The sequence below is a fragment of the Aphanomyces astaci genome (assembly GCF_000520075.1).
Source record: "Aphanomyces astaci strain APO3 unplaced genomic scaffold supercont1.35, whole genome shotgun sequence".
NCBI lineage: Eukaryota > Oomycota > Saprolegniomycetes > Saprolegniales > Verrucalvaceae > Aphanomyces > Aphanomyces astaci.
The window spans coordinates 281,658-294,572 of NW_009798298.1; the positions used below are offsets into that span (position 1 = coordinate 281,658).

At 44.5% G+C, this 12,915-nt stretch overlaps 3 protein-coding genes and 2 pseudogenes across 5 annotated transcripts; 3 read left to right on the forward strand and 2 right to left on the reverse strand.

Annotated features, from left to right (window-relative positions):
- Window positions 1-2,560: 2,560 nt before the first annotated feature.
- H257_11658 (hypothetical protein) lies at window positions 2,561-3,861 on the reverse strand (the record flags this gene model as incomplete). Its single annotated transcript, XM_009838657.1, has 2 exons — window positions 2,561-3,119; window positions 3,494-3,861. 2 exons carry the CDS (start codon window positions 3,859-3,861, stop codon window positions 2,561-2,563), a joined length of 927 nt encoding a protein of 308 aa, XP_009836959.1.
- A 3,531-nt stretch (window positions 3,862-7,392) lies between these two features.
- On the reverse strand, window positions 7,393-8,117 carry H257_11659 (hypothetical protein; the record flags this gene model as incomplete). Its single annotated transcript, XM_009838658.1, has 2 exons — window positions 7,393-7,717; window positions 7,768-8,117. The coding sequence occupies 2 exons, from the start codon at window positions 8,115-8,117 to the stop codon at window positions 7,393-7,395; spliced, it is 675 nt and encodes a 224-aa protein (XP_009836960.1).
- H257_11660 lies at window positions 8,091-8,165 on the forward strand (annotated as a pseudogene). Its single transcript has one exon. The product of its transcript is annotated as a tRNA-OTHER (tRNA).
- Window positions 8,166-9,379: 1,214 nt separating this feature from the next.
- H257_11661 (hypothetical protein) lies at window positions 9,380-10,024 on the forward strand. The gene is made up of 2 exons (XM_009838659.1): window positions 9,380-9,635; window positions 9,696-10,024. The coding sequence occupies exons 1-2, from the start codon at window positions 9,451-9,453 to the stop codon at window positions 9,856-9,858; spliced, it is 348 nt and encodes a 115-aa protein (XP_009836961.1). The 5' UTR covers window positions 9,380-9,450; the 3' UTR covers window positions 9,859-10,024.
- A 158-nt stretch (window positions 10,025-10,182) lies between these two features.
- Window positions 10,183-10,254, forward strand: H257_11662 (annotated as a pseudogene). Its single transcript has one exon. The product of its transcript is annotated as a tRNA-OTHER (tRNA).
- Window positions 10,255-12,915: the final 2,661 nt, after the last annotated feature.

Here is a 12,915-nt window from a genome sequence, read left to right on the forward strand (position 1 = left end):
ACAACGTAGTCTATTTTGCTTGGCGCTAGCAAGGTACCACTCTGTCCCAAATCACTGACACGTTTGGACATTCTATTAGTTGTGAAATTAGAAAATAATCAATTTTATTAAAAATATTACCTTATCCAGTACTGTTGAGTCAATCACAAGGAGGTACTGTACATTTAGGGGACATTGACACCTTCCTGGAATTAAATTATACAGCCGAAGACCCTCTTGTTTTCGATATATTTGAGACAATCTCCATACACTCATAAAGTCCGGTGAACATTTGAAAATTTTGGGTTGAGCGGCTGATTTTATTTGAAGAATACACATGCAGTTTTTGGAAGAATGGCAATATGGTGCATTTCAACTAAAGACTACAAAAAAATGCCTTGTCTTTCGACAGCTATTCCAACTTTGTATTGATATTTTTTAGGAAAATAAGCCGTAATAACGATAGAACTGGTCAAGACCAACAGAACTTACGGTTCAAAATTTCGATTGGTGAAAAATTGATCGAGTAATAGAATTTAAACCAACCAGCCTTTTTGTACGGAAATATATGGAGCAAGGCACATTTTGGCCGAAAAGGAGCATCAAGTATATCTTGGTCTTTGTATACAGCACTTATCCGTATGAACGTTTCCATTGTATCCGGATTATTCAGGATGTTTAACCTATTTACCAGATAAAAAACGTAAGTAAAAATAATTTAACGTCAACATTACGGGGGTTTAACTGAAATAACTTAGGCGTTTAATAGTAAAACGTCTCCTCCTGATAATGGCCGATCTGTATTCTTTAGATGAAATGCACCATATAATTATATGGCCTTATAGCCAAGTTTCTTCTCTTTTGATTGGTACAAATTTCACACAAATCCAATGTTTGGTTATAAAACCGCTATGTGGCAAACATCAAACGTGTCAGTGATTTGGGACGAAGTGGTATTATTTTTTAGGGATGTACTGAATGCCACCATCTTAAACTATGCCATAAACCATTTTGGCAAATCTGCAAAACATTCCCAAATCTCGTATCCCATGAATAAATATAGAGAAGTAGTATCTACAAAGTTGTCTGAATGCCAGCTGATATTTTGAAAATATGATTCGATTTCTGTGAATTGCAAGACTTCAACATGTACGCAAACCTCCATAAAAAAGTTGAACCAAATCGATCCATTTTTTCTATGCCATAAAAACCCGATTCTCAAGAAAATTGTGGGAGAGTATTTTGAACTTTGGTGGCATCCAGACGCACAAAATCTGGAAAAATGGACATTTCGTTACTATTAATAGCAGCACAACTTGTGCTACTGTTCTCGACAACCTCTGATAGGCTGATATTGTAGATCTAATGTTAGTAGAAATGGATGTAATACAGTAGTATTGTGCTTTGCAACTTATTTGGCATAATCGACCTCAAATCTGCCAATTTACACGACGTTGGAACAGACATAAATCTGGCAATGCAGCCGATTAGTCGTTATTCGGCCCAGATGCGAAGTCGAAGTGAATTGGTGCCCCCAGATTTATCACTTTCATTCCCAAATTGCTGTTTCAAACTGCAGTTCTGGGCTATGGCTTGTTATTCTGTTTAGCATGAATATAGTACCAACAAGGAATAACGTTTCGTAAGTCCGCTAGATTGACGCATAGCAAGGACATTCGATGGAGATGCATCTTGCGTTTTGTGTATGGACTGGAGCCTACAGACGTCTATCTTCTGCTTGAATTGTCGACCCGTTCTGTGTATCGATGGTACGACCACTTTTACGTTCAACTGACTGTGAAACCACGGAACGAACCAATTAACCCGCTCGGATGGGAAGCAATTGCAAGCAAGCACTATCATGCTGACCCATAATAATTCTTAATCTATCCCATTTTTAGCATGTATGTTGACAGAAATCTAAGTGATTCGATGCTGAGTAGGGGTCTAAATATGACTGCCAAATAAGTTGCAAAGCACAATAGCACTTAGCTTACAGAGTACTTGTATAAATTCTCATGAAAATGTGGCATACTATTAATAGTAATATTTTGAACTTTGGTGCCATCCAAACGCACAATATCTGGAAAAATGCAACATTTTTCGTTACTGTTAGTAGTAGAACAACTTGTGCTATGTTCTGCCCAATCTCTGATTGTCAGATATTGTAGATGTAACGTTACAGTAGTAGAAATGGATGCAGTAGTAGTATTTAGCTTTCAGAGTACCTGTATTAGCCAACCATGTCCAAGGCGACTGTCTACTGTCCAGTACACGACTTACTAATGGCCACCTTAGTTTTCAACTATGAACCGGCCTCCTATAGAGGTGTTGTATTACATAGGGAAGAAAGAGTACTAGAGTGGATCCCTCAGCTACAGCTGCATACTACTCTGGTCCATAATCTGAGTCCAATTGCACTTTTAACAGTATGTACCCCACAGTACTTTACCGAATAAAACACTATAATAGGATAATTGTATTTACAGTTAATTATACTACCTCTGTTTGGTAACAAATGCAGGCCAGCATTCAGGTACATACAAATAACAAGTATAGATAATCGTACTACTTCGTACTACTAAATATCTACACTGCATGACTCGAGTAGACCACACAGATCGTCCATGCGTTTTACTTGCTCCAGGCGAACGTGCATCAAATCCAGTGCCGATATGTCGGCACCATCCTTGCTACTTGGAATCTTGAACACATTGCTTTCACCAGCTTCAACACACGCCTTCACCACTCGTTGCAAAGTGCCAAACGTCATCGCCAACGTCGCCGCTCGAAGCTCCACAAACCAACAACGCACTACACGAATGAGGTCTTCAACTGTCTTGCATTCATTGGTTTGTTGCAGGGACTGGATTGCGTTGAAAAATCCGAGGTCGAAAATGTTGAGGTCAGGAGACTTGGGAGGTTGGTTGATTATCTTGATGGCCCAGCCATTGCACTGTCCCCCGATAAATCGATGTCCCCCGGCATCGGACACAGACACATGCGGGCGCGCGTTGTCTTGCTGCACGTACACATCTGTTGGAGCTTCGTCTTCAGGCCACACCCACTTGCTCTTGATTGCAGGAAGCACCTTCGTCAACAGGTATTCCCGATATGCGTCACCGTAAGAGAAGTGACCACTTCAGTTCCGGCTGGACGATTCCAGCTACTGCGACGTGTCAATATCGCCTCCACAAGCGGCCAGCAGTCAACGTTGCCATCCCAACTCCCACGTGGACGTGCAACTGCGACAAGGAACATCACCTTCGTGATGTGGTCCTTCGACTGTAAGAACCGTGGCGGTGCTGCTTCGTCGTGCCAAAGGTAGAACTTGCGTTAGAGTTTGGTCATGAAAAACAAGTTCTCATCGATATGAACGACATCAAACATTTCATTCATTGTGTTAGTACCATCGTGGTCAAGAAAGCGGTTGCAAAACACCAAGAATTGGCATTTGTGGTCGTCGGACAAAAGCGGGCGTGTCCAGCTTGATCGGCGCGTGAGGTAACGCTACTTGTCGTAATTCCAGAGCGTCCAAGTCGATAGCTCGGTTGCTGCTGCCAACGCCCGAAACGTCTGCCGCTTAGCAAGAGGCACTGCTTTGATCCTGCGCTCTATCTCTTGGATAAGATACGTTTTTTTGCGTCCAGTCTGTTGCTTTCGGGAGCAGATGTCGGCACATGGGCCAGCTGCTGCAGGGCCGTTTTCCCGCTTCCAGATACGCCATACAGTCAACTGGTTCACATGGAATGAAGCACATACGTCGAGCATGTCAGCGCCAGAAAGCACCCCATTGGTACTTCGTTTGAGCAAGGTGTGGTAGAGAGCCGAGCGCTGGTCATTTGACAGATTTGTCTTGGGTTTTGTATGCTCTGTTGCCATGGGGCAAAACAGAAAATATAAAAAAGCAAGCTAAAATTACCTGGCTTATTGGCTTATCAAGCTCTGTGCACATTAACCACCAATTTTCTAGCCAATCAGACGAGAACTTCAATCAGTTTTTTCAACCGCCTGCATTTGTTAGCAGAGGTCAGTTAGTAGATGTTACTACAGTGCTGGCCAGCAGGTCCAGCCACCCCGTTTATCTGGGTTTAATTTTGTCCAATATAGCGTAGAGACTTGAGGAATAACGTAACGAGGCAATTTATGGACACCTTTTTTGTCGAAGATAGCTCGAAAATATGTTGCAAATGTTGCAAATTTTATCTATTTTTTGATCATTTTATATCCCCATAAAGCTTAGGTTGATTGATCGAATGGAACTTGTTTCATCAAGTTTAAGGAGGTATTACAGCAGTTAGGTGGCTTTGAAGTTTTGATTGTTCATTGGACGAGATGCGCCAATTTATGGACAGGGTACATTATACTTAATTTGACTATAGTAAAAGTTCGTTTGATTCGAAGTTTTCCAACGGAAACAAATATAAGATGCCACAGTATATATAAGAAATCAAAGGATATAGAATTTAAACGACAACTTAACTCAGTCAATTACAATTCCACCATTTCGACCACGTCGTCCAGGAATGAGCCGCAATGTCAACGCCCTGACCACCAAGTAGGCTCAGAAATGGTACGGCGTCATCAGGATCATCACCGTCACTACAGCTATCTTGTGTGGATTGCAATGTCGTGGTGGCTCTGGTGGGCCAACGCGGTGGAGGAAGAGGTCTTGGTAGCACCCATCGCCAAGTGCTAAAGCCGCCACTTCAGCACTTGCGATGGGTGCAATCAAGACGTCTTGCGCCACCGCCTGCGCAACCACGTGATCACACCGGCAGGGAGATGTTCGGTACCGACACGGGCTGGATGGTGGAATGAGGGATGACCAATTTCATTGGGTTAGTAGGCAAGTGGTAAATTGAGACCTGGTAGAATTGACCGAGTCCTGAATACCACATCACATGATCTTGCTCTCATATACAGCCTAACGTTACATAATTATCTAAATTCTCCTTGCATCAAAAGTCATCACAGGAGTAGAATGTATCACAACAAGGCGTGATGAGGCATGGAGCGGTGTATGCGGCTACTCAACCCGTCGATCCTGGGCTGTCCCGCCCTCCACCAAGTCGATGCGATGATCAACCAAGCGGTTGGTCCGACCTTGGAATCGGAACGTGTGCGCGCCAAGCTGCTGCGGTACCTCCGTCACATATTGGACCAGGGCCAGTGCTCGTATTCGATCACGCCGTCGGGGTCGTACCCACCTGCCTTGCGAATTCCAAAAACAGACAGATACATGAAAAATAAAAATCAAGAATACAAACTTGAAGATATATTTAATTGAAACTATACAAAAAAAAGAAATACAATTTATACTGTTTTAAAATCATACAATTTCAGAATTATTTATGGAATTCGCATGGTGGTTCACCTTGCGCAGCATACAAAATTGCCTATTTCACCTTGCTTTTTCTGTTTAATGAGCTTCAGATTTTCGCGCCATGGTGCTCGCGCCTTCGCTACTATTCGGATAATTCATTCTCTTTGATCAAAATCAAGTTCAACTTACTCTAATACTGAAATACTTTTGTAACCCAATATCGCACACAGAAATAAATTCAGATTGGCTGGTGCACCCTGTCCATAAATTGGCGCATGTCCATAAATTGACTCGTTACGTTATACCATTCTCTTCGTTTTAATTGGATGTTGAACGGGTACTTTAGAATATATTGATCTGATAAGCTGCACTTTGAATTGTCCAAATACCGTATTGAGGAGTGGACAATAGGATCCCAACTATCAAAGAAAACACAGCGTACTATTATTGTTTATTCTAAACTGGAGCAACATGGAGAATGAATCGACACAACCAAATGTACAGAAGAATCGGCAGAAGAATTGAGCTAATCAGATTGCAGGAAACCATCATCAACGTCAAATTAGTGTGACTTCAATTAGTATGAAGCTAATCACAGCAGGAGACCTTTTTACATACAAAATTCAGTACAAATAATCGATCGATAGATTCAGCACTAAAGTCCAAATTTTGGGTAAAATGACTATATAAAGTATGGTAAAAAACACATACTAATACTTCGTTTTGGGCCCCTTTGCCTCCAGAACTAGTCTACAACGACGTGGCATGGATGCAATGAGCTTGGCAAGGTAGTCCCCATCGATTGAGGTCCAAGCACGCTGAATCGCCAGTCGACGCTCGCACACACTGCTGTATTGCTTTCCATTGACATATACATGTTGCATCATCATGCCCCACACGTTTTCAATCGGATTCAGGTGGGGGCAGCTCAAGATACTCAAACATGTGGATGCCTTGCTCCTCCAAAAACACCATCGACATTCTCGGCCGGTGAATAGCTGCTCCGTCTTACATAAATGATAGGTTAGTGCGGTTGTGCTTATGAAAAAGGGCAGGAGATGCTTGGACAACGTTTTCACTTAGTCGTCGGATTTCTGGGAACCATGGAGGAAGATCAGATCGAGCTTGCCTTGACTGCAAAAACCCACCACAAACCATTATGCCGCCACCGCCACTGAGCCGGGTCGAATACGACTTCGGATTAACTCGAATGTCATGCCAGATGTGCTTGCAGCGTCAGGGCCATCCAAGTTGAATTTCTTCTCGCCGACCAGAAAATATATTCCTCCCAAGGACTAATTCGCCCACAGCAGGTATACCCTACCTTCAAAACTGTACCTTTAATGGGGAAAGGAATTGTGAGATACCTTACAACAGCCAATCAGGACGCCTGAATTGAGAATTTATTGCACAAATAAGTACAGTGGTGAGATTTCTAATTATACAATAGCAGCTTTGTGGTGCTTTTGGAGGGCTGGAGTGTGCTTGAGCTGGGTATACTTCAAGTGCGAGTCCCCAAATTGGGCGTGAAGGCTGTACCGGCAATCGCCGTGGCGCCATGAGCTTTGTATGGGAGCCCAGACGTAAGATACAGGCTCGCCTTCAATGAATGACTTGTAGATATACACCATTGGAAAGTATCACCGAGAGATGCGCGTTGACAGGCATCCTTAGGAAGTATCCTAGCATGACGCAGCGCTCGCCTACCTAGCAGCTCAGACAGGCGCAGAAATACAACGGTGGTGTCAACAACGTCAGTTTGTATGCAAGGATGTCCTTTTAGGTACGAGAAAGCTGTAAGACTCCGAGTGTACGCGATAACACAAACTTTGATTGCACACTCGATGAATTAAGTTTTCGTAAACGACCCGACGGAATTGGCAGGTCATATCTTGGGAACCACGATGAATCATAAGGGGGGGGTAATAGCTCACTGTCAAAGGGGAGGTATATTAATAACTAATATCGCTATCAATACTAATGTTGCCCGAGGGCTCATCCCGAATCCGATTGCCAGAGAAGGTACGTCCTACTTGGAATTGGAGCACAGTGGTTTTGGGTCTTGAATAAATAGGGTGCTTGAAGCGCTAAGGAGTGCGAGCTGAAAATTCGAGGATCAAGCAGTTGGGATACTTGAGCCAGAGCGTGTTGTACGGGCGCTGACGCTTGAGTTTTGCCAGTTGCGCAAGCACGTTGATGCGAAGTGCGTCGGTTGGATCTTGAAGTCGGAGCCAACGCCGTACTGCCGCCATCCAGCCGATGAAAGTTGTTTCTTCCCAGACGCGTTGTGGCCAGGGTGTCTTGTCGTCGTACTTGATGGCGTTGTGCTGTGTCCAGATCGTGTGCAGAACTGATGCTGTGAGCAGTGTCCATAGCTTGAACAGCGCAGGTTTGTTTGCAGCGCAAGTCGGGCTGACATTGAACGAGTCAATGTTGGAGATGGTGGCCCAGTCAAAATGAACCCCAAACCAACGCCAGGCTCTTGCGTGAAATTGCCATGTCGGAAAGACTTCATTGCACGTGTTGAAGGCATGATGCTCGGTTTCGACATTACCGCGTGAAATTGCCATGTCGGAAAGACTTCATTGCACGTGTGGAAGGCATGATGCTCGGTTTCGACATTACCGCATCCATAAACGCATGTAATGGCTTCAGGGTCGGTGAGTTGCTTGTAGGCAAACCGGCTGTTGACGGGAAGCATGTGAAGGATGAGTCGAAGCCAGACGTCGCCTTGAACCGGTGTTGGTGCACGACACGCTCGTCGAACAAAACGCATGTACTTGGTCCAGTCATAGCTCAGGTGGTAGAGCATCGGTTTCTTAACTCAAAGGTCGTGGGTTCGATCCCCGGATTCCCCGGATTATTTCCGCAAGGATTTATCCATCCCTGCCCTGGGGAATCCGGATAACAAGGGCCGCGTACGAAGACGAGGACCGAACTTCGAAGAAGATCGGTCGAAGCACGAGGTATGAAGCGTTGAGCGAAGTAAAAACCGAAGATTACACACCGCCCCTGGTCGAGCAGGCGCGTTACAATTGGCGAAGCGGTTCCACAACATGTGGTTCTAGTGTCGGCCCTCGCGGAGGAATGTCTTAAAAATGATAATCCAAACTCAATTAACCACGATGAATCATATGGTCAACGAAATCAACGACGAGATCACCAGTTTTCTATTGCACCAATAGAAGCAATAAAGTACAAGATTTAGGAAAACGCCGAAAGTTTGAAAACAATTGAACTAAGATTTCGGACCAGACTCTGGTCCGACTTACACAAGCCGGGCAAGGGCAAGACAGGAAAAACGTTAAGGAAAGCTGAATACTTTGCAAATTAAGCTGAAAAACGTTAACGATTTCTACCACTGTTAAATGGGTGAGTACCACTGTTAATACCACTATTAAACAGGCGGAATGATTACGTTTCCTTGTTCACGGTGCAGGCTTTCAAACCTTTCCACATGTAATGCATTCATTACTTTGAGAAGGTTATTTGAAGACACGACATCCTTTCGCAAGCATTATTTTATGATGGTTATTCGAAGTCAAAACATTTTGTCGCATACATTACATTAAAAAGGTTATCCGAATGTAGGCATTACATAGGATTCGACAGGTAAATCCCATGGACCTCAATTGGACACGTCAATTGAGCGGGGACTACGCTCTCTAATTAATGCTTGCTTATTCGTCTCACCTTAGTATCCGGTGGAAAACGTGGGAAGGGGCGTTGACCAACATCCTTCCCCGGGTTGGGCGACAACCCGGTCACTAAATGAACAAAACCTCTATGTATACAGGAATCTAGAATAAAATGCTACAGTATTCCGGATATATGATATCAAGCGAATCGTGAAGCCGAAATCGGCATGGGGGGGGGCAAAATAGATGTTGTGCAAGAGACCCCCACAAAGGGAAAGTCTCCAAAATGTTTATTTTATGTGGGACGAGGTAAATCCCAATTTTCCCATGTTGCACGCTCCCTTTTCATCATTTTCAACTTCCACCGATTCGGGACTGGTATGATTATTGGTCCCCATGCACACTCATCTAATGCTGCCTCCGATTTGACGCCTTAGGAGGCCCTCCAACTACCTTTAGCAGCGCGAAGCGAAGTGGCGTGGAAATGATGGTCGATATCGATCGCGCATGTTGAGCCGTGTCCATGGGGGTCCTCCAAAGATGGATCCACCATGGCACGATCTCCATGGACGCTGCTCCACATGCGCGATCTTTGTCGCCAATTTAACCACAAGATGGTTCAAATGCACGTTGGTTGTGAATACTGTTCAAGCCCATCCAATAGCATCGTTTTGGATTCCGACCGGGAAGAGGTACCATTCAGAACTTCCATCTATATAATCATCATGCCAGTCTCTGATTTTATGTTGTAGAGGTAACTTGACATCACAGCGGGTCAAGCAGTGCGACGTTTGGCGTCGACTGTGTGCAGTGATTGCGCTATTTGCGCAGCGAACGATGTCGATGAAGATTGACGCATGTCCGATTATACATGCGTCGAACTCTGCCGACTTCTTTCGCTGCGCCCGGTTCTAGCCACCAGTCATTTCCAAATGTCGCGCTTCGAATGATGTTGCAATGCATAGGGACAATGCATAAGGTAATACGCAACACTACGAGGGCTGACCTCGGCCTTAAGGATGAAGACTAGTACACGTTGGGCAATTAGGGTTGACGATTAACTCATTATACTTGATATTGCTGTACTCAAATGTTCGTTGGTTCGCTCTTTAGCTTCGTGTGCTCCAATGAAGCATACCTTGACCATGACTTCACGGCTTGGTCCGCGGCATGAATTATCGGGAACTGACTTCTCACTATCGAACCAAATAAGGAATGGTTTTCGTATTATTTTATGATGTAACATTAGTTCAGTGGTAGCGCGTCAGGTTCTTAACCCAAAGGTCCCGAGTTCGAGTCGGGAGTTTTATACAGTGTTTGCATTTTTGTACCATTTCTATTTTTACCACTGCTTCGAAACAAGGTGATGTGGGGCCAAACGTGCGGGTCGTCACACTTACTGGAGCAAATCGGCGATTGTATACATGCCGAAGGGTTAATGAATGAAACACCAGAGTTTGCGTTAGGCACGGAGGGACACCTGGCGGTGTAGCATACTGTATGTCAACCATACATGACGTTGTAGCTTACGGCTAGAGTAGTTTGTACAAGGGAGTACAAAGGCATGGATTAGGAGCTCCTAAATGCAATATTCAGTTATCTAAATGAAATAGGAGGATCAATCGTTCGCACACCAAAACCAAGAGTCAAAGGCAGTATCGAGTATGTGAATTGGGGGGTCGACCTCGACCACAAGGATTGAGACAAGTACGCGTTGGGCCAATAGAGTTGACGATTAACTAATTCGACTTGATATTGCTGCACTCAAGTGTTCGTAGGTTCGATCTATAGCTTAGTGCGAGCTCCAATAAAGCACGTGACAACAGTAACTTCAGAGCTTGGTCCACGCCATGATATATCATGTATGGACTACAATTGACCCATGACGGGTCATATATGGCTCGACCTCCATCGACAATGATCGTTACATGCTCGATCCATGCCGCCATTCGTAGCCACATGAAGTGCTGCAAACGATACTCGGAGCCGACGCCCCCCCCCAGTATTGAACTGGTAGGATTATTTCCCCATATGCAAATTCATTGTGCTGTATTCTGTCCCCAATTTGAGGCCCTCCAAATCACCGACGTACCATCTTTTCGGCTACGACTGTGGGCATGTAACGAGCATGTACACTACCTGAACGATCACTGTCGACGGAAGTTGAGCCATAGTAGATCGCATGGCTCGACCTTCATCGACAGCGATCGTTGCATGTTCGATCCTTGGCGCCAGTAGTCGCAATAGCCATGATATATCATTCAAAGTTCAACCGCTAACGTCATTGACCTCTACATGCGCCATCACTGATGAATGTTCCATCAAGGGTCGACCTCCATGAACCTTTTTCACACAAGTACGATCCTTCCACCATTTCGTGATCGCTACGATATCCCACATCAAGTGCAGGTCGGTGCTGAAAGCCTATGGATGATAGTCAGGTACACCCTTGTCATAGTAGCAATTTAGCCATAGCAACAAGATGACCAACGCCAAACAGCATGATATGGCCCCTTAAACTACTAGTACCAGGAAATACAGTTAAAAATGTACCCTAATGAGTAAGCAAGCCAATTCATACTCAAAGGAACTCATGGGTATTGGAGGACCAAGAGAATAGTGTTGCTACAGCTATGTCTCTCCAATCCCAACCACTATTAAGTGACCCTCATAGTCCACAAATGGCAACGCCCCCTGGAGCACCACCAACGCAGACCAATCACACATCCTAGCAACGTATATATCGCAATTGATTCCTCGTAGTGGTGGTTCTGATAGACTTATTGGATCTCCAGAACCACTACTACACTGGTGGAAAACCGCATCAGTCATCCCTCCGTGCCTGACCTACCTTGGTAGGCCGATAAATATATATTTTCCTTATGCCAAACGATCACACGGTAAGCGAAAATCGATGAATAAATGATACTGCAGCCTTCTGTCATGGCCGCTTTTAAGCAATCAGAACACAAAGACGACGCATGCCGAACAGCATGATATGGTCATTTGAAACAAGCACCGGTGAATCCTGCCCTATGTAGTTGAACAATCAGACCAATGCCAAGCGTCAAAGGAACAGGGATTGGAGGTACGACCTCGACGGGATTGGAGGTACTACCTCGAACACAGGGGTACATGCACATCTAAGGACCAATTGCGTTGACGATTAACGCACACTGAGTCCATGATCTTGGGCAATTCTAACCACTTCTATCGCCTTCAAGTCATCCCTCTACTTCACTAGTGGCCCACGGCCCCAAGAATATCATCAACGCAGACCAATCACATATCCTAACAAGGGCTGTCGCTGTATTGGACCCGTGTAGTAGTGGCTCTGGATGCATATCGGACCTCCAGAACGACTATTACATGGGACCAATACCGCCATCAGTTCCTTCGAGCCCAACCTACCTTGGTGGGTCGATAAAGATAACCTTCGAGAAATCCATTCGCCTAATGATCGCCTGAGTGTCGTCGAGGTGTGTGGTTAAAATTGCTAATATTAAAAAATAGTGTAAAAGCCGGATTAGAACTCGGGATCTTTCAACTACGAACCTGAGGCTCTACCGCTGAGCTACCAGCAATAACATATATTTATTGGAACAAAACCTTTATGTGATGTATAAATTTGTGCGGATTTCGCAATTTTCGTGGCATGGAACCAGCGCCGAAATCGGGGATTGGCGAGCTGCATTGACGCACTACCAAACTCAAGCTGCAACACCGGACCTCCAAAGTAGGTAGTTCATTTTACTCTACAGTGAACTTGAAAAAAACTCGCAAGGGTTGCACTCATAAATATATTGGGATTTGTATATAGTCTCCAATAGTGGGTGTGGATATTTTTTTGACGTTGCAAGACGTGGTATGATGACTGAAACTTTAGACTCATTTGATTGGCAATGTTGATACCAAAAATATTCATTTTTCACAGCTCGGTTATCGTCGTCAAAGCTCAAAAATCCTAGGAAG